This window comes from Papio anubis, chromosome 2 (assembly GCF_008728515.1).
Source record: "Papio anubis isolate 15944 chromosome 2, Panubis1.0, whole genome shotgun sequence".
In the NCBI taxonomy this organism is placed as follows: Eukaryota; Metazoa; Chordata; class Mammalia; order Primates; family Cercopithecidae; genus Papio; species Papio anubis.
In genome coordinates, this window is record NC_044977.1 from 39,692,496 (window position 1) to 39,714,443 (window position 21,948).

General features: G+C 36.5%; 1 protein-coding gene across 12 annotated transcripts in view; it reads right to left on the reverse strand.

Annotated features, from left to right (window-relative positions):
- Nucleotides 1-21,948, reverse strand: part of GSK3B (glycogen synthase kinase 3 beta) — a 262,572-nt gene that overhangs the window by 30,661 nt on the left and 209,963 nt on the right. For 6 of the 12 annotated variants that reach the window (XR_004181670.1, XR_004181667.1, XM_021933109.2 and 3 more), the window contains 2 exons: nt 14,261-14,299; nt 11,449-11,635 (listed from right to left, as the gene is read on the reverse strand). Coding sequence is in view for 8 of the 12 variants with exons in the window: in XM_021933109.2 (XP_021788801.1) it covers nt 11,449-11,635; nt 14,261-14,299 (226 nt within the window). In the remaining 4 variants the exon portion in view is untranslated. The remainder of the gene's footprint in view (nt 1-11,448; nt 11,636-14,260; nt 14,300-21,948) is intronic. The other 6 variants (XR_004181673.1, XR_004181669.1, XM_031662257.1 and 3 more) reach the window with 1 other exon arrangement.

The following is a 21,948-nucleotide window of genomic DNA, read 5'->3' on the forward strand; positions in this document are numbered from 1 at the left end:
AACATTCTTTTTTTTCTACAAGAAGTCTGACCTCCTCATGTGTGTACCAGGCCTCTTATTACATATAATAAATGTCAGTGGTTGTCCATATAATTAAAAGTGCTATTTCTCTCTATTCACAAAGAGGTTTAAATGACTTAATAATAGAGTATCCCCATTACATTTGTGTATTTTTTGGGCAATAATTCAAATGCTAGGATGATGTCCCTTGATCTCACACATTTCTGAATTCTAATGGTGCTTGCTTACTTGTATATATTTCCTTGTAGATGAATAAATAAACCACATCATAACTGCTTCTCTCCTTGGTAACAATTCCAAAGTGCCCAGGAAATTCCTGACCATGTTCCTAATGCTAAACTAACTAGAAAATCAGACAAACAGTAAGCAAATTACAAGGCTTACTCATACTGTTTTGGTAATACTGATGATGTTTCATGTGAGGACTACATGATATGATACTTGCTGAAAGCCATGACGACTTTGACTGGGAACTTTCCAATTTATACTACTCACCAAAAAATGTCTGAATGCTTTTATTGAACTACACTATAGTACAGGTGTTTTTAGAAGTTATCTAGCGAAGTGTTAATATTTTTAAAGTTCTAGTGATTTACTTGAAAATCTTATATTCAGAACTCTATTCTTTTTTTTTTTTTTTGAGACGGAGTCTCACTCTGTCCCCCTGGCTGGAGTGCAGTGGCGCGATCTTGGCTCACTGCAAGCTCCGCCTCCCGGGTTCCTGCCATTCTCCTGCCTCAGCCTCCCAAGTAGCTGGGACTACAGGCGCCTGCCACCGCGCCCAGCTAATTTTTTGTATTTTTAGTAGAGACGGGGTTTCACTGTGGTCCCGATCTCCCGACCTTGTGATCCGCCCGCCTCGGCCTCCCAAAGTGCTGGGATTACAGGCAGAACTCTATTCTTTTTTTTGTTTGTTTGTTTTAAGACAGAGTCTCACTCTGTCACCCAGGCTGGAGTGCAGTGGCGCCATCTTGGTTCACTGCAACCTCTGCCTCCTGGGTTCACGCGATTCTCCTGCCTCAGCCTCCTGAGTAGCTGGGATTACAGGCACCCACCACCATATCTGGCTAATTTTTGTATTTTTAGTAGAGGCGGGGTTTTATCATGTTGGTCAGGCTGGTCTCGAACTCTTTACCTCATGTGATCTGTTCACCCTGGTCTCCCAAACTGCTGGGATTAGAGGCGTAAGCCACTGCACCCGTCCCAGAACTCTATTCTTAATGAAAAGCAATAAATGAGGCATTACCAAGTTTCTCAAATCCAATTTTAAAAATAAACTTATTGAGCATTTAAAAATAATACTGCTCTTTGCCCACTTTTTGATGGGGTCGTTTGATTTTTTCTTGTAAATTTGTTTAAGTTCATTGTAGATTCTGGATATTAGCCCTTTGTCAGATGGGTAGATTGTAAACATTTTCTCCTATTCTGTATGTTGCCTGTTCACTCTGATGATAGTTTCTTCTGCTGTGCAGAAGCTCTTTAGTTTAATTAGATCCCATTTGTCAATTTCGGCTTTTGTTGCCACTGCTTTTGGTGTTTTAGTCATGAAGTCTTTGCCCATGCCTACGTCCTGAATGGTATTGCCTAGGTTTTCTTCTAGGGTTTTTATAGTTTTAGGTCTAACATTTAAGTCTTTAATCCATCTTGAATTAATTTTTGTATAAGGCGTAAGGAAGGGATCCAGTTTCAGCTTTCTACTTATGGCTATCCAGTTTTCCCAGCACCATTTATTAAATAGGGAATCCTTTCCCCATTTCTTGTTTTTATCAGGTTTGTCAAAGATCAGATGGCTGTAGAGATGTGGTATTATTTCTGAGGGCTCTGTTCTGTTCCATTGGTCTATATCTCTGTTTTGGTACCAGTACCATGCTGTTTTGGTTACTGTAGCCTTGTAGTATAGTTTGAAGTCAGGTAGCGTGATGCCTCCAACTTTGTTCTTTTGGCTTAGGATTGTCTTCGCAATGCAGGGTGCTTTTTGGTTCCATATGAACTTTACAGTAGTTTTTTCCAATTCTGTGAAGAAAGTCATTGGTAGCTTGATGGGGATGGCACTGAACCTATAAATTACCTTGGGCAGTATGGCCATTTTCACAATATTGATTCTTCCTATCCATGAGCATGGTATGTTCTTCCATTTGTTTGTGTCCTCTTTTATTTCACTGAGCAGTGGTTTGCAGTTCTCCTTGAAGAGGTCCTTCACATCCCTTGTAAGTTGTATTCCTAGGTATTTTATTCTCTTTGTAGCAATTGTGAATGGGAATTCACACATGATTTGGCTCTCTGACTGTTACTGGTGTAGAGGAATGCCTCTGATTTTTGCACATTGATTTTTGTATACTGAGACTGCTGAAATTGCTTATCAGCTTAAGGAGATTTTGGGCTGAGACGATGGGGTTTTCTCAATATACAATCATGTCATCTGCAAATAGGGACAATTTGACTTTCTCTTTTCCTAATTGAATACCCTTTCCTTCTTTCTCCTGCCTGATTGCCCTGGCCAGAACTTCCAACACTATGCTGAATAGGACTGGTGAGAGAGGGCATCTCTGTCTTGTGCCAGTTTTTAAAGGCAATGCTTCCAGTTTTTTCCCATTTGGTATGATATTGGCTGTGGGTTTGTCATAAATAGCTCTTATTATTTTGAGATACGTCCCATTAATACCTAGTTTATTGAGAGTTTTTAGTACGAAGAGCTGTTAAATTTTGTCAAAGGCCTTTTCTGCATCTACTGAGATAATCATGTGGTTTTTGTCTTTGGTTCTGTTTATATGATAGATTACGTTTATTGATTTGCGTATGTTGAACCAGCCTTGCATATGAAGCCCACTTGATCGTGGTGGATAAGCTTTTTGAAGTGCTGCTGGATTCGGTTTGCCAGTATTTCATTGAGGATTTTTGCGTCGATGTTCATCAGGGATATTGGTCTAAAATTCTCCTTTTTGGTCATGTCTCTGCCAGGTTTTGGTATCAGGATGATGCTGACCTCATGAGTTAGGGAAGATTCCCTCTTTTTCTATTGATTGGAATAGTTTCAGAGGGAATGGTACCAGCTCCTCTTTATACCTCTGGCACAATTCGGCTGTGAATCTGTCTGGTCCTGGACTTTTTTTGGTTGGTAGACTATTAATTATTGCCTCAATTTCACAGCCTGTTATTGGTCTATTCAGGGATTCACCTTCTTACTGGTTTAGTCTTGGAAGGACTGGAATTTATCCATTTCTTCTAGATTTTCTAGTTTATTTGCGTAGAGGTGTTTATAGTATTCTACGATGGTAGTCTGTATTTCTGTGGGATCGGTGGTGATACCCCCTTGTATCATTTTTTTATTGCACCTATTTGATTATTCTCTTTTTTCTTCTTTATTAGTCTTGCTAACAGTCTATCAATTTTGTTTTCATCTTTTCAAAAAACCAGCTCCTGGATTCATTGATTTTTTTACGGGTTTTTTTGTATCTGTATCTCCTTCAGTTCTGCTCTGATCTTAGTTATTTCTTGCCTTCTGCTAGCTTTTGAATGTGTTTGCTCTTGCTTCTCTAGTTCTTTTAATTGTGATGTTAGGGTGTCAATTTTAGATCTTTCCCGCTTTCTCTTGTGGGCATTTAGTGCTATAAATTTCCCTCTACACACTGCTTTAAATGTGTCCCAGAGATTCTGGTATGTTGTGTCTTTGTTCTCATTGGTTTCAATTTCTGCCTTCATTTCGTTATGTACCCAGTAGTTATAAGGAAGACATTTATGCAGCCAACAGAAACATGAAAAAATGCTCATCATCACTTGCCTTCAGAGAAATGTAAATCAAAACCACAATGAGATACCATCTCACACCAGTTAGAATGGTGATCATTAAAAAGTCAGGAAACAACAGGTGCTGGAGAGGATGTGGAGAAATAGGAACACTTTTACACTATTGGTGGGACTGTAAACTAGTTCAACCATTGTGGAAGACAGTGTGGCGATTCCTCAAGGATCTAGAACTAGAAATACCATTTGACCCAGCCATCCCATTACTGGGTATATACCCAAAGAATTTTAAATCATGCTGCTATAAAGACACATGCACACGTATGTTTATTGCGGCACTATTTACGATAGCAAAGACTTGGAACTAACCCGAATGTCCATCAATGATAGACTGGATTAAGACAATGTGGCACATATACACCATGGAATACTATGCAGCCATAAGAAAGGATGAGTTCATGTCCTCTGTAGGAACATGGATGAAGCTGGAAACTATCATTCTGAGCAAACTATTGCAAGGACAGAAAACCAAACACCACATGTTCTCACTCAGGTGGGAACTGAACAATGAGAACACCTGGACACAGGGTGAGGAACATCACACACTGGGGCCTGTTGTGGGGTCGGGGGAGCAGGGAGGGATAGCAGGAGAAATACCTAATGTAAATGATGAGTTAATGGGTGCAGCACACCAACATAGTACATGTATACATATGTAACAAACCTACACGTTGTGCACATGTACCCTAGAACTTAACGTATAATAATAATAATAATAATAATAATACTGCTAATATTTTGATTCTGGGGGAACCAGTCTAGATTTTTCTATATTTATGTCATGATTTTGTATCTTAATCCAATCGTGGTCTACATGTTTGGCTTCGTCATTTTTTCTTTATCTTTCTGGAGTCAATTCATTTTTATAATTAAAATTTTGAAGATGCACATGTCCTTGAATATCCTTAAATCCAACGATCTCACTTATTTAAATGGGGAAACTCAGGTAGGGATAGTGTGTTGACCACGGTCTACAACTATGTAGTTACAGGGAACTAGGCTTTAGGTCTGACTTACTCTTTGCTCCTGCAATGTTGCATTTCTTTATTGTCTTGTTTATATATCATATACCACCAGTGTTCTGGTCTTCTGGAAGTATATGTGTCCAAACTACACACAGAACTTTCATTGAAGATACTAGTTTTTGATTGATTGTTCCTGTACCATGCCACATTTTCCCCAGTAGAGTATGTCCAAAGTAGCAGGGTGGACCAAATAATCTCAGGGAAAACAATAAAAATTCTTATATAAAATACATAATTTAGAGCCTAAAATCTTGAATACAGTCACTCATTATTTGTCATTACTGCTGTAGTTACCTGAACTAAATCCTACCTGCCCCCTTTTAGTCCACTCATAAATTTTCTCAAGTTCTCCCTGTGGTGTGTCTCCAGTACTATACCTAGCATTTCATTGCCCAGAAGAGTATAACTGATTACACAGATATTTTACTCTTCTAGATTACTTAGAAAGTACTGAAGAATAATTCTGACATCAATTCTATTGATGTGTCCTACATACATCAAGAGTTCCTATTCCAAGTAAATTTATCATGGCTGTTGTAAATAGTAAGTCTAAAAACCATTAATACTCACCTCAGAGTTCATAGTAATTTGAGAATAACCTTGGAAGATATAGGAATACCTCGGAGATACTAAAGGTTCGGTTTTAGACCACTACAATAAAGTGAGTCATGCAAATGTTTTGGTTTTCCACTGCATATAAGTGATGAGTTTACCCTACATTATAGTCTATTAAGTGGGCAATAAGCATTACATCTAAAAAAAAAAAAAAAAACAAACAAAAAAAACATATATACCTTAATTTAAAAATACTTTAAGCTAAAAAATCCTAAAGATCACCTGAGCCTTCTGCAAGTCATCTTTTGTGGGTGGAGGGTCTTATACCTTGATGTCAATGGCTGCTGACTGACCAGGATGTTGGTTGCTGAAGGTGAGGGTGGCTGTGGCAATTTCTCAAAACAAAACAACCATGAAGTTTGTCATATTGACTGACTCTTCCTTTCACAAAAGATTTCTCTGTAGCATTTAAGGCTGATAGCATTTTACCCTGGTAGAACTTCTTTCAAAATTGGAGTCAACCCTCTCAAACCCTATCACCGTTTTCAACTAAGATTATGGAATATTCTAAATCCTTTGTGGTCATTTCAACATAGCAGCTTCACCAGAAGGAGATTCCTTCTAAAGAAACCACTTTTTTTGCTCATCCATATGAAGTAACTCCTCATTCATTCATGTTTTATCATAAAGACTGCAGCAAATCAGTCACTTTTCAGGCTTCACTTTTAATGCTAATTCTCTTACTATTTCCACCACATCTGCAGTGACTTCCTCCAATGAAGTCTTGAGCCCCTCAAAGTTATCCATGAGACTTGAGATTAACTTCTTCTAAAATCCTGTTAATATTGATATTTGGACCTCTTTCACAAATCACAAACATTCCTAATGACATCTAGAACGGTGAATCCTTTCCAGAAGGTTTTCAGTTTACTTTTCCCAGATCCATCAAAGGAATCACTATCTAATGGCAGTTACAGCCTTATGAAATGCATTTCTTAAATAACAGGACATAAAAGTAGAAATTATTCCTTGATCCATGGGCTGCAGAATGGATGCTGTGTCAGTAGGCATAAAAACAACATTCATCTCCTTGTACATCTCCATCAGAGCTCTTGGATGACTAGATACATTGTCACTAAGTAGTAATATTTTGAAAGAATCTTTTTTTCCTGAGCAGTAGGTCTCAACAGTGGGCTTCAAATATTCAGTAAACCATGCTGTAAACAGATGTGCTATCATGCAGGCTTTTTTGTTCCATTTATAGAGCACAAGCAGAGTAGATTTAGCATAATTCTTAAGGGCCCTAGGATTTTTGGAATGGTAAAGAAGCACTGGCTTCCACTTAAAATCACCAGCTGTATTAGCCCACAACAAGTGAGTTAACCTATCCTTTGAAGCTTTGAAGCCAGGCCACTGACTTTTCCTCTCTAGCTAGGAAGATTGTTGATGGCATCTTCTTCCAATAGAAGGCTGTTCTGTCTCCACTGAATATCTGTTGGCTAGTGTAGCTATGTTAATCAATGCTCTTAACTAGAAGTCTTCTGGATAATTTGCTGCAGCTTCTATATCAGCACTTGCTGCTTCACCTTGCACTTGTATGGTATGGAAATGGCTTCCTTCCTTACGCCTCATGAACCAACCTCTGCTAGCTACAAACTTTTCCTCTGTAGCTTCCTCACCTCTCTCAGCCCTTACAGAATTGAGTAACATTAGGGCCTTGCTTTTGATTAGGCTCTGCCTTAAGAAAATATTGTGGCTGTTTTGATCTCTATTTATTTCTTTGTGTGTTCACTGGAGTAGCACTTTAAATTTCCTTTGACAACTTTTCTTTGCATTCACAACTTGGCTAACTGTTTAACACAATGGGCCTGGCTTTTGACCTATCTCAGCTGTTGACATACTTTCCTCACTAAGCTTAATCATTCTAGCTTTTGATTTAAAGTGAGAGTCTGTGTGACTCTGCCTTTCACTTGAACACTTGGAGGCCCTTGTAGGGTTATTAAATAGCCTAATTTCAATATTGTTGTGCTTCAGGGAATAGGGAGATCCAAGGAGAGGGAGAGAGATGGGGATTGGCTGATGGGTGGAGCAGCTGAAACACACACATTGATCAATTAAGTTCAATACAAACTTCCAAAACAATCACAATAGTAACATCAAAAAAATTACGATCACAGACCACCATAATGGATGTAATAACAATGAAAAAGCTCTAAATATTGCAAGAATTACCAAATGTGGCATAGACACACAAAATAAGCATAGGTTGTTGGAAAAACAGGCTCAATCAACACAGAGTTGACACGAACCTTTTATTTGTTTAAAAAAAAAAAAAGCATTACCTGTGAAATGCATTGAAGCCCAATAAAACAATGCATGTCTCTAATTAATCTCAGGTAGTTGAAATACTATATTCACTTCAGATGTGTCTGAGGATAAGGCAACTTAGAATAAAAGGGCTAGGACATGGGCAGATAAATAGATGAGCTGACCCTATTTATGTCTATCGCTATTGTATAATGGGAAAATAAGTTTAAAAACCATTGTTACAAATATGGAATCTGCTAGTTATCATAATTAATTACAATACATTTTATAAATAAGTAGCCTACTGCTTTCAAATGAAAGAAATATAAATCTTTGATGAACTAGGATTCTAGAACACTTGCTTTTGCTGCTCATCGCCTACTCATTTTCAATTCCATGTTTTCATCAATTCCTATTCTGTAACACATTCTTATACTCTTTCAAAAAATATTTTCTAACGCTTTCCTTATTTTCCTTTGTTTTTTATACCTTAGTCTCCCTTTTACTGTTCTTTTATTTACTTGCTTTCTGGAACACCCTTTCTATCTCATCACCTGCTTTTTTCATGTCCAGATACTCTTACTCCCCGCCTCAAAATATTCAGTCTGTCTGAGTCTGCATATTGCTCAACGGCTGCCCCAAATATCCCATTTCAAATCTCAATTAACAGTTCCCCAGAGTTATTAAATCACTGCTTCTTCTGGCCTAGCCAACATGCTGCCACTCTTACTTATCTCCCCACAAAGCTACCATTCTCTCACATAATCCTGCCAAGTGGTAGAGGAATAGAATGTTCACATTAGCTCATACTAAAGTAAACGGATAATATCTTTACCACCTCCATCCTATCCTATACTCTTAGGAGGACAATATTTACTAAATAACTTCAATTGGTAAAATTTCATACAAATTAGGTAAAAAACTGAGATTGGGGATGTGTGTGACAGAGTTTGGGGAAGACTCACCTTTAAACATACAAAACAATTGATTTCCTAATATATTCCAGCCTTGGAATAGGCAACAAATTAGTTAACAAGAAAATACTGATCCTTACTGGGCTTTCCTGATTCTATCTGCTTCCTAAGGTCTGATTCAGCTATGGTTGAATTTGAAATTCTAATGACAGGAAGAAATGGAAAGAAGGGGGTGTGCCAAAGGTTTCTTCCAATTTCCAACATCTGAAAGCAGATAATATTGTCAGTCGTGGGGTCCTGGAACACTGAAGCTTCAGTGCTGGAAAAATGAGAGAGGTCTGATGTTCTTCTGAGTTATGGGTTTAGGCAATCAGAAAGATCTCAAAGTTGTCCGTCTCATATCTGTTCATCTCTCTCCTTCCTCTATCTGAATATGGAAATATTGTGATTATATGAAAGTAATGCTAATTACTGTTTATGGCTAATTACTCCATGGTACAGTAACAAACATCAAATTGCAGTTAGCTTTATTGTAAGCTTTACCTTAATAAAATATTTTACTCAAGTGTTTAATCTTTATAGTTCCGTATATATAGCAGGTTTACTTTAGAAATTAAAACAATAGTAATGACAACCAGAGGGAATATTAGAAATGCCCAAAAAATACTGGTTGTATGAATTAATGAATATTATGTTTATTTAAAGTGGTACATGGCACTCATACATTCATTGAGCACCTACTATATGTAGATCTTTATTTTATTTAGGGGAAGTAGTGCTGCAGATGTCACTGACAATTTGTTATGAGGATGGAGGAGGGCTTTATGCTGCCTTTAGAAGAACCTCACTAATATCCCTCACCCTTCAACCAGACCCCCCACAATGTTTCTATCTCTAGATTTCCTTTAGCTATACAACCAACTGGAAGATTGATTCTCCTTCTTCAACCTCTTGGATTACCCAGTTTTATTCTGGTCATCCATTAATTACTACTAACTAGCATGTGCTTTAAAGTTGCATCTGTACACAGTTACAGCTGCCTCAGAAAACAAGATCACCATTTGGAAACACTGCTCCAAAATTAGAATACAGAGTATCATATCAAATACAATGGCATCAAGGCTAGGCACGGTGGCTCACACCTGTAATCCTAGCACTCTGGGAGGCCAAGGCAGGCAGATCACCTGAGGTCAGGAGTTTAAAACCAGCCTGGCCAACATGGTGAAACCCCGTCTCTACTGAAAATACAAAAATTAGCCAGGCATGGTGGCAGGTGCCTGTAATCCCAGCTACTAAGGAGGCTGAGGCACAAGAATTGTTTGAGGTGGAGGTTGCAGTGAGCCAAGATCATGCCACTGCACTCCAGCCTGAGTGACAGAGTGAGACTCCGTCTCAAAACAAAACAAACAAAAAAAACAAAAAACAAAAACAATAACAACAACAACAAAAACCTCTCCCCTGGACATCTTACATAGAAACACTGTTCAAAAACAGTAACAATAGTGATTTACAAAGACCGTGAGAAAGTACTACTTTGTGATTACAGCTCAGTTTCAGAATGGGTGCTAAGACAGAGCATTTTAACACTTTTTTAAAAGGGGCCATATCTCAAAATGACAGCACTTTCAATAATAAGTACGCATAAGCACACTCTGTGACGTCTGCACAAGGACGAAAATTGCTGAATGACACATTTCTCAGAACATATCTGCATCACTAAGGAATACATGACTGTGTTTACAGGGTCCACTTTTTCACTGATACTCAGAATCACATAAACACTCTGATAACCACAGAGACCACACACTGTATCTATACACATTACATCCAAATATAAATGCATTCTCCAAACCCTCAAAAACATAAATGTTCAAGACCCACATCATATTTATATCTAATGTGCTGGGCAAACATAATATTTTAAAACACCAAAATAAAAGAGTCTTCATTTTTTTTTTTTAAAGAAAGATATGATATATATGAATAAAGGAAATAGATTTCTTTGTCACAGAAAGCTCAACATCTCCCTTTTCTGTTTTCTAGCCTGAGTATGCTTACTAATCAATACATCAACTGTGGTTTTTTTTGTAATGAATTGTACATTTTTTATGCTCAGTGTAAGAAGAAAGTCACATCATCAGAGGTAGTGTGACTGAATGAATGAATCACTTAGGTCTTAATCAAGGAGAAAAGAAAACTGAACACAGAAATAGTGAAGAAATAGTGACTATCCCAAGGTCTTCCAGAAACCACAATGCACAAAGTTAGTTTTCCTTTCAGTATTTTCTCTGCAGCAGCAATGGTGCCAAATCTCAGAGGGGATGGAAATTTCCTTGTCTCTATTGTTTGTTTAAGTTCTTAGAAAGGGTTTATAGGGCTCCAGTTTTCTTCCTGTTTGGAAGACAATTGAATTTATACAAATATAGCCAATTCATTCCAGGTTTAAAAAAACTTGATACAAACTCTAGGGAAGCAAGAAATGCTACTATTTTAAGTTTCAGATCCAAACCTAAAGGTTAAATTGTACATCAGTCCAATTAGTGATAAACTTCACTCACTGAACTCTCTGTAACTTCTCCTGTGCCAACATTATATTCTGCTAAAAATTAAAGAAGCTATGCCTATTGGAAAACTTTTATGTGCTACTCTTTTCTTCAAAATCATGTAAGTAGTGACCATTAAGTTAGAAAGGATGCTCTTTTCGCCTACCTAAGTACTTAATATGTCCATTTTTGTCTCCCACAGATTTTAATTAATAGAATGTCATTTCACACCCAGTGTGTAGCTTTCCTAGAACTGGTGAAGAGCAAAGTGTTTGGATTTACCTTGAGTGGTGAAGTTGAAGAGTGCAGGTGTGTCTCGCCCATTTGGTAGTTTGACATTTGGGTCCCGTAATTCATCAAAAAATGAATGTGCACAAGCTTCCAGTGGTGTTAGTCGGGCAGTTGGTGTATACTCCAGCAGACGGCTACACAGTGCAATTGCCTCTGGTGGAGTTCGGGGTCGGAAGACCTGCAGTACAAAAAAAGGGAAAGAATAATTAATGTTTTAAGAAACTAAGTAAATACCCTGTGAGCAATGACTTAATTACCACCATGCACAGAAACATGGTTGCATTTGGGAAAGGACCTTCTAGAATGGAAAAAGTTAAATGCATATGATTCACAGGGGTGAATTGCTAATTAAAAATTATATGAGAAATGTTCGGAGAAAAATCTATATATGCTAATCATAAAGTAACAACAATCAGACATGCATACAAAATATGACAGGCACACGGGAAAGGCTGAGTTCTGGAGGCAAGTACAACTAGAAAATTATTTCTTAAATTTTAAAGTTTTCACTGCTATGGCAGTAAATAAAAGATTGCCTCTTTTGCATTGTTTTTTAGCAGAACAATTGTTAATGATGGGCAGTACTGTTCAAAAATTTGGCAATCAAAAAGAAAAGAAAGAAGAGCTATTTACTCTAGGTCTATAAATGCTACTGATTTGGTATTATTTCCAATAAACAGAGCCTACTATTATTTGAAGAAATTCTTGAATACCTTGAATTTGATTAAATGTCCTATATTTTTTTTTCCTCAAGTAGGTGTTACCATGAATATGGCCAGATTTCCCCCACTTGAATGAATATTCCAGGGTTTTAATCAAGGAGAAAAAAAAATGTATTATCCATTAAGAATGATTAAGACACAGAAAAAGTGAGCTGAAGGCAATATTGAAGAAAAATTCAATTAAATTGATCTACTTAAAGGAATAGATCGCTTTCTACTAATTTGTGTCTTAAATAAAACTAATCATCAAAAACTATAAAAATATGCTTCATTCTAAATTATGGCCACCTACAGAATAAAAATAAAAAGGTAAGGAACAGAAATAAACAGACGAGAAGCCTTTGGAACTAAAGAAAAATGAAACATATATCCCTCGACAGGAAGAACATACAACCAGAGGTGGACAGAGAAGTAGACACTTATAAATGGAGGCAAACAGACCCACAAGTGAGAAAAGTCCATGCAGATTGTGACAGGGCATGGAGCAGCCTGGGAGGCTAAGGTTTCCTAGTAAGAATGGCTCATATAACATCTGGTTGTTCACTTATGCTGATGGTTAGAACTAGTTACAGCTACAGAGCTCATTAGACTTTCCAGAGACTATTTATGAGTACTGTCTACAGTGAAAAGAGGATTGTATTTGTTTTTAGTTTATTATTGAAAAAGACATTTTCCATGAAAATTGAGAAATTAGGTAAAGCAGGCTCTTAGGAAATTATTTCAGAACATAAAGAAAGGCCTCAGTCAATTTCTTGGTTATGTTAAAAAGAAACCTTTTTGTAAGGTCAAAACCTGCCTCATCTATTCTTTTGAATACTCTGATTTGCCTCAGTCAAGGAAACCTTAGAGTTACTGTCAAATTTGAAAGGTTCAGCTCTTCTACTGTTATTGGTCCCCTCTCTTGCTCCCAAGGTCTATAAACATATACAGAATGTAAAAAGAAAATAATCAGTGGGAAAACTCAGAAAATTTTTGTAAAAATATTAAACACCATTGGCATATTTTATCCCTGAAGGCAAGTTTGCTTCTGTTTGATAGTATAAGGATTTATTTTGCCAGCTAATCCAAAATGTTTTTGCACCAATATGGCAGCACATAAGTGGAATTAAAAGTAGCACCAAAAGTAGAAATAAGTATCTCCTGCTAACATTCAAATGTAGGATGGCTGGGCACTGAGTTATTTTAAATAAAAAAATTTCATGTTATATTTTCAAAGATTTTGTGTTAAAGCTGTTAATAAACCAGTATTACAAGCTTGTTTCTGCTATTTTTTTTAAGTCACCCATCTCTTTTGGTGTTTTACTGGCTACAAGTGATCATCCATATTGGTACTAAGACATTTATTAGCGTATATTTGTCAGAGAATCGTAACTCACGAAATTCAAGAGTTAAAAACAATAAAGAAAATAATACATGCCAAGAGCCTACTTTAAAATCAAGATTTAACCTGCCTTTACAAAACGTATACACTGTTATTTTAAACCCTTGAGAGATTCTTGATGAGAAAAGCCTTGGTTCAGTACTCTGTGAATAAAGGTTAAGTGGAAAACTATGTAGGGTCAAAACCCAGTATCTCCCACAGTTCAGATTTCTGACCATAATACAGGGTGAGTTAGCATGTAACTTCTAAAAATTACAGGGCAAACTAGAAACTAGCTCATCTGAATTATTTTTGCTTCTAAAGAAAAGGAAACCACCAAGAACTGAAATTTGTCTTTTAATTAAAGAAGCTTCCGCTGTCACTTCTTTCCTTACTCAATGAAATTGCTTAACACTCAGACCTTTGGTTTCATGGATCTTCATCAATATTTATTCTTGTAATAGAAATAATAATCTTAAAATCCCACAATTCCTAAACTTCAGCCTAGATGTCAATGAATCACCCAAGAGACTGACAATCTAAATATACTATAAACGAAACCTATGCCATACAGTGAATAAAAACAGAAATCACAGCTACTTACATCGTTTACTATTACATTTCAAGAATGAATAATTGTTTAGCCTCTCAAAAAAGATTTCCCCCAAGTTTTATAGACCTGCCCTGAAATTTTGGGGAAAAAAAAAAATTAAGTACATACCCGCACTCCTGAGGTGAAATGTCCTGTTCCTGACGAATCCTAAAGATGATAATGCAGTGAAATAATCCAAACAGGGGAAGTCAATCCAAAAGAGAATAGTCCAGCAAGGAAAAATATATCCAATGTTATAAGAAATCCATGGTGTGGGGGGGACATAGAAAATGTTTATACAGTTATAAACTTTAAACATCAGTCTTCACAGTAGCAAGTCCAAGTTTTAAAAATTATTTCACCACAGTGTATGCAAAAAAATTTTTTTTGATTGTGCAATGGTGAGGCACAGTAAAGAAACATTTTAATTTTAGTTTATTATGTTCCAATGCCAGTGCGTTTATTAAAAAAATACAAAACCAAAAAAAGTTAAAATCAAAATGAAATCTAGAAGTAAAGTTCCCAAAGTAAAGTGGTCTTCTACGACCTGGATTCATCATCCACAGACATGGCTGGGAGGGGGCATATTAGCTTGCTTTTAAAGTTTCAAGTTCCAAATATGCTACTTTTTTCTCTATTAATGTGTTCCAGTTACACAGTATAAACATTTTTTTTTGCTAAGTTATTAGTGATGAGAGGAAAGTAGTAAATATATTTAAGTTATAATGCTATAGATTTCAAGCCAGATACTTTTAATTTGTGTGAGCTAAGAAGGATCAGGCCACCGCGGATTATTCTCCATTTTGGATTGACTTCTCTGCTAAAAGATGTTTCTTTGCTGACATTCTCATTATCTTAGGACTCATCAGGAAATTGACATATCACCTCAGGAGTGCGGGTATTAACTTACTTTTTCTATTGTGGGCTTTGCCCGCTTATACCCTTGCACCCATTACTTAGGAAAAATAGAGAACATTTTTTCCTCTTTGGAAAAACTCTCTGAAAAAATAAACCCTACATCTTTGAGCACTACAAATTAAACACAGTTCCATCTGCAAATATGCCCAATTCACCCACCAAAAGCTAAACAAAATATGTACAATTAACAATACAACTAAGGGACAGTCACAGTTACAGGTGACAGGCATAGTAATGTATACCAACACCTAGGCACAACGGAGCCAAATATGCAAGGGAGGTAGCAGGGTCTATTATGTCTAGGTATTGAGAACAAAAAATGGCAGAACTCACCAGTATCTGTGAACTCCCCTGGCTATTCTAAGAGAATTTAACATTCTTTTAGGATAGTTTCCAGTGGGGGAATTAAATATTTTTCAAAAATAAATAATCCGCGGATTACTTTTAGTCTGCAGACTAAAATTTAGTACACAGATTAAAATCTGGCCCATCAGAATAAATTCTCTCATGAACTAAAACACAACCAGGTGGACAAAAATAGAAAACCAGACTGAAAGAACTGAGAGCACAAAATAAGACTTACTGGGCCAACTAACAATTAGTACGCAGACTAAATATGGCCAGCGAAGTATGCAGCAAGGCCACAGAGATCCCAAAACACCCCTTTAAAAACAAAACCAAAAGTAAATCAATAAAACAGAACAAAATAAAACAAAGGAAAAAAAAAAAGAAGAAGAAGAAGAAGAAGAAAAGAAAAAGAGAAAGGAAAAAAGAAAGAAAAGAGAAAGGAAATATTGAAAAGAACCAAAACACTGACATGAACTTTTAAAGTGATTCAAATACTACCTCACCTATGCAGCAACTCATTTTCTTAAATTAAAACAAATATCAACTCTCATCACAAATACTAGTCCATAAAAGAAACTAACAGAAAAAATTCATTTTTTAAAAAAGAAAGTTTCCGCAGTATTGAACAAATGCAAAGAAGTCCTTAAATGAAGAATTATTCAAAATAAATTTGCATTTGGGTAACTAAAAAATGACAGAGGCAATTTCTGCCCTACATGTCCTAGAATAGACTTTGGCCTTCCAATTTCAACCTGGAGCTAAGTGTTGTGACTGAATCTCAAGCACTTTATAAAAAGGCCATTTTTAAGCAATCACATACACCATACCAAAACCTATGGTTAAGATGCATCTCACAGCATCAGCTCTTAGCAACTCTGTTGTATTATGCAGCCAATCAGAGCAATGTAAAAATGTCCATTTTAAATGGCTGTTGGCAGTGATAATTAATCTAACAGAACACAGAACAAGAGCCATGCCTGTTCCAAATAGCTATTCCTCACTAGTTTTTATTATGATAAATGTACAACACTCATCCTATATCCTGGTCATATACAAAATATAAGCATCCAGTTTTAAAAACTAATAAACCATGAATATTCCTAAAGAGCAACCACAATATTGACTCTCAAGTAATCTATTAATCATCTGAAATTATATGCAATTTGTAAACCTAAACACAGGATTAAAAGTGAGACAATGCCATGGAGTGTAGAATAGGTAATTATGTTCACTAAGAGAAGAAATTAAGTCTACTTAAGTGCTCATATGGCGCACAGAATTCAATAATTACTTAATAAATTAGTCCATACTATTTTTTAAAATATTCTCCCTATCTCTACTAAAAATACAAAAATTAGCCAGGCGTGGTGGTCGGTGCCTGTAATCTCAGTTACTTGGGAGGCTGAGGCAGGAGAATCACTTGAACCTCAGAGGCGGAGGCTGCAGTGAGCCGAGGTTGTGCCACTGCACTTCAGCCTGGGCAAGAGTGAGACTCCATCTCAAAAAACCCCCCCCAAAAAACAAAAAACATACATTCTCTGGCAGTCTTTCACATGCTTTGCTACATTGATCTAATGATGCACGGACATACAAGCTAATCCAATTCACTTTAAGTACTATCAAAAATGATTACCAGAGGCTACTGAAAACAACTTTCAGAGCCCTCCTCCCAAGTAAAATTGCTATCTATGAAATCAGCATCTAACAGGGTAGGATACACAAAACTGAATTCGGCTCAGGCCTACTGCGTATTTTTCTAACCTTTTCGTTAAGATACCAGCTCAGGTAAAGAACGCTGAGCATAAGAAACACAAAGAATCCTTTCCTTAGCCATGACAGATCTAACATCCAGTGAATTTCAGCTGTACTAATTAAAAGCCTTATTTAGTTTTCCCAAGTTCTACTACAGGTAAGAAAAGTTACACAGTAAGTCTTCATTTAATGTCATTGATAGGTTCTTGAAAACTGTGACTTTTAGTGAAAGGTATAATAAAACCAAATGTTTTCCCTCGTCAACGTTGAATGAAGCAACATTATTTGAGAACCTATTGTACATCATTTCACTTAAAGTTGCAGTTTCTAAGCACCTACTAACGATGTTAAATGACTGGCTGTATACATGTAGATATCAGCATTTAACTATGTAACATAAATTTCCCTCCCTCACATCATGCACTGATGAAATAATACTACATGCCTACACAGGAGTGTGATTTGCTTATCTGCTTATCCAATTTAATCTTTCAATGTTCACAAAACAGTTATTACAGTCAGGCTGGCCCTCCTAAGAATATAGAAATATTTTCTTTCCATTCATCTCTCTCCACCTTGAGAGATATTCACCCAGGCTATAACAATTCCTAACCTTCTCTACACCTAAGCAAATCTTAAACCTCCCTTCAACATCCCACCTCATCTATTATCTTTAAGGGGAGTTCCTTTTTCCCTCTACCATCCTCACTGGTCTGCCTTATAACACCTTCAGCCATGTGGAACACCTCTGAACACTTACAGCACAGCATCAAGTATATGGTTATATGGTATCTCACATTATTCAATACTTGCTTCAACTGAGCTTTTCAACTGTCAGCTTTTCAAGGACAAAGACTATATATTTTACTTCTTTTGCATGCTTTATGGTACCCAGCACAGCACTGGTTACATAGAAGACACAAGATTTAAAGAACAAATGATAAATTAAAAATAGAATTTTGCCTTCTTTTCAAATCCACCCCTAACCTCATCCTTTGCCTCCCACAAGCAATCTGAAAATTATGTCTTACTGAGTATTCTTCCTTTTTCACATTATTCCTTTCACATGTGGATTAGCCACCCTAAAAGCTGGATTTTAATGTGGATTTCCAGCAAAGAAATAAGAATATATAGCCAGTAGAAATAAAAAAGTGAGGTCTAACATAAGAAAATGGTATTAGAAAGGGAGATGAAGTGACTATTCTAGCAATAAGGATATGGGTAGAAATTTCAGTAGAGAACATACTATATGTATTTGTGAGACAAGTGAGAATGGTCTAGGTAGAATGCTCAGGGCAGAGGGGGGTTGAATAATAATATAAAAATTGATTTACCATAAGCAATAGAACAAAATAGACAAGTAGCAACCTTAGGAGTCAATAGAAATCCCCAACATGGTTTTATGCTTTCTGGAACACATGTGAATGAAATGAGTAATGCAGAGAGACCAGAAAAGAAAGATAGAATGGATGTGCAAGAAAACTTTGGCAGCAATTTCTGTTTTGTGCCCTCTAGGTCTCTCTGAAGGCATTTTAATAATATACTGAACAACGGTTAAAACAGGTAGGTTTACCAAGTTCTGAAAAATCTATTGAATGGTTCAGGGGAAAAAATGTAACATTATGGACAAAGTCTTAAAAAGAAATAAGTATAGTGGGGCTTTCTGGGTTGGCTGTAAGCATAGAGAATAAGTAACTTTTTCAGTCTAAAATAATTTCTTTGAAAACTGAAATGACCTGAGAATTCAATTTTCTGCTTACTCTGTTAGCCACTTAGAAATACTAGTATTGATTCACTATGAAGCATGTTGACAGTGTTTTAGGAAATCAGGTATGCAAGGATTAATTTTTGTGAATAACACTTTCTGGGAGACTTACCAAATGACCTACGGTCATACAAACGCTACAGACACTTAAGTATTAAACTACCATATATGCCAACAACTTGGCGACAAATATTTTGAAGTAATTGGTATTAATATTATTATAAAAAAGAAATTAGGAATTGCTATAATATATATGGTATAATTTGGTAGGTACTGTAGGAGTTATGTGGTAGGATAATCATAAAGAACTTAGATAATGAGAAAGTATTTCATGGGAGAAGTGAGATTTGAGATCTTAAGAAAGGTTAAGACTTGGTAAGCAGAGAAGAAAAAAAGAACATTCTAAGACAGTGGAAGGGGGAGTAGAGAGAGGGAAGGGAGACACTAGCAAGAGGCAGAAATGAATGCGGCTTCTCTGGGGAACAACTAGGAGACAATCTGACTAAACCAGAAAATCCAGCGTGGCTGCATGGTCCCTTCAAAGTGATCTACAAACTGGACAACACTCCAATATGTAGCCAACATATTAAATAGCAGTAATCTAACTGTTAAGAGATCAGGGGCCTTGGGATTGCAATCTACTTCCTTCTACTAACCAGTTGTTACTTTATCTTTCATTACTCTGAAAGAATAAAACAGACATCTGTGTTACCTAACTGACCACACAGGATTATTTATTACCAGGATAGAGGAGAAATGCTTGTCACAAAGAAATTTAAACAAAAGGGTAGAAGGATCACGCACTCGAAAGTGGGTGGGAAGGCACCTCGTACACCTACTATGATAAAACTTTATTAAAAAATTCCTAATCAACCCTAAGTAGACACTAAACTTTTAAATTCATTGCCTAACAACATGCATTTAAGGATACAGGAAGCTGTAAAACTTGGGAAAGAGACTGGGTTCAATAACTAGATACCTCAAGGATGGTTAGGAATAGGACAAATACTAAATACTCTATTTTTCTGGAAAAGAAAGGCAGAAAAGATCAAGAACAGAGTGACTAAATAATCTGCCACCCAAACTGGGACCTTCCTGAGAGTGAAGAGGCAAATAATTATTAATTACACTGGACAAGCATAAATTGGCACATAGGATCACTCTTGTCAGTATATGTGTATAACACTAAATTCTCCTAAAGGTTATGAGGAATCAGAGAAGAATTTTAAATAGGAGTGACACTATCACACGTGCTTTTAAAAAAAGCCAACTCTGACAGAAATGAGGAGGATGGATTAAAGTGATGTGAAACCGAAGGATGGAAATCAGGAGGTAGGAGGTTGTTTTTAATAATTCTGTGATATGATGGTGACCTAAACTAAGGTCAGGGCAGTGGAGACACAGAAGACAAATCAGAAAACTACACTGGAGTGCTACATCCTTCACATTTATTCAAAACTAAAGTAATCCTTTATATGTATATTATGGCTGTATTTTCAAAATAATCCTGAGAAAAGACACAGCAGATATTCGCTATCTTACAAAATAAAAAAAGCTGAGGCATAAACATTAGGAGCAGTGTTTAAACTAGATTCTCACTCTGTATATAATAGCCCACCATTTAACCACACCTCCACATACTAAATGCAGAATTTAAATTTCTTCTCTTCTTCCAACCAATCTCTGTCTCTACTTAATTCTCAATCTACTTTTGCATCACTTCCTTTTCTTTCCGTGTGTTTTTCTTCTTTGTAGTGTACAGTGTACACCAAGGCATAGGTCTTCATTCCCTCACCTCCAATAATAATCCTTGTTTCAAAATATTAGCACCTATTTCCTTTCCTACTTAAGCCACAAGTGCTTTATTAAAGAATTATGTTGCACTGGCTATTGCTATTATGTAATAGCCCAGGGCAACTTACTGGAGTTTTTAATTGTCAAGATTTCTGCCATACATCACACTGGGATCACCTCAGTGTTATTTTTCTGCTATTTCTTCTACACATCTGTATCGCCTTACCTCAATGTTTTCACGAAAGACATCTTCTCTTTTGATCTCTATTTCTGTCTACTTTTTTTTTTTAAGAACAGCAAGTCCCAATCTTGGGGACATAGCTGCACAACATTGCAGCACAGGAGATGGGACTAACAGAAGACAGCAATAAAGGTTAAGTGGTTCTTGTTTCCAGACTCCTGTTTACCTGCCCTCGAAGGGCAAAATGGTCTTCTCTTTGGGGGACATTCTATATGGTCTTTAAATGACTTAAATGGCTGCTTACCCTAAGAGCATTTCTCAAGTTGTCGTCCACTATCACAATGGTAGGGAAAGGAGTCTGAGTTCCCTCTAGGAATTTTAAGTTTTGTATTTTAATTCTTATGATAACCTATTTTTAAAAAATCAACACAAGCATATTCTCAATCATCTAGATGACAGAGAAAAATAATAAAATTTCTGCATCTGAATTTACTTTTTTGTTTACAATCCCAGTAACACCCACTCTCATGTGCACAAATGAGGAACCAGCATAAGTGCACCTATTACATAACGCATGTGTATGAAGTGAAAACCAGATTATGTCAAAAGACGCCAGATGAATGAAAGGTTCAGAGTCCTTTTAATAGACAAAAAAGATGGGAGAACTGAGTCATTTTTCTATACATGGTACAGGAATGGAAATCTAAATAAACGGGCTTTACATAGACGATTCAGGTTTGAAAAGCATTAGTATAAGATACGGAAACACCAAGAATTCAAGAGGGCAAAGATTTAAAGCATACATATTTAGCACAGCTCTTTCGTTGGTTGCATTTTAATTATAATCAACTATTTCTCACATTCTACTCTAGCTAATACTTGCATTAGAGAGATATAATTCAGGGGGAAAATGCAGAATTTGACACACACTAAATACAGTGCCCCCTCCCTTTTATCTACAGGGGATATGTCCCCAAGACCCTCATGTGGATGCCGAGACTGCAAGTACTACTAAACCCTACATACACTGTTTTTCTCTACACATACATACCAGTAATA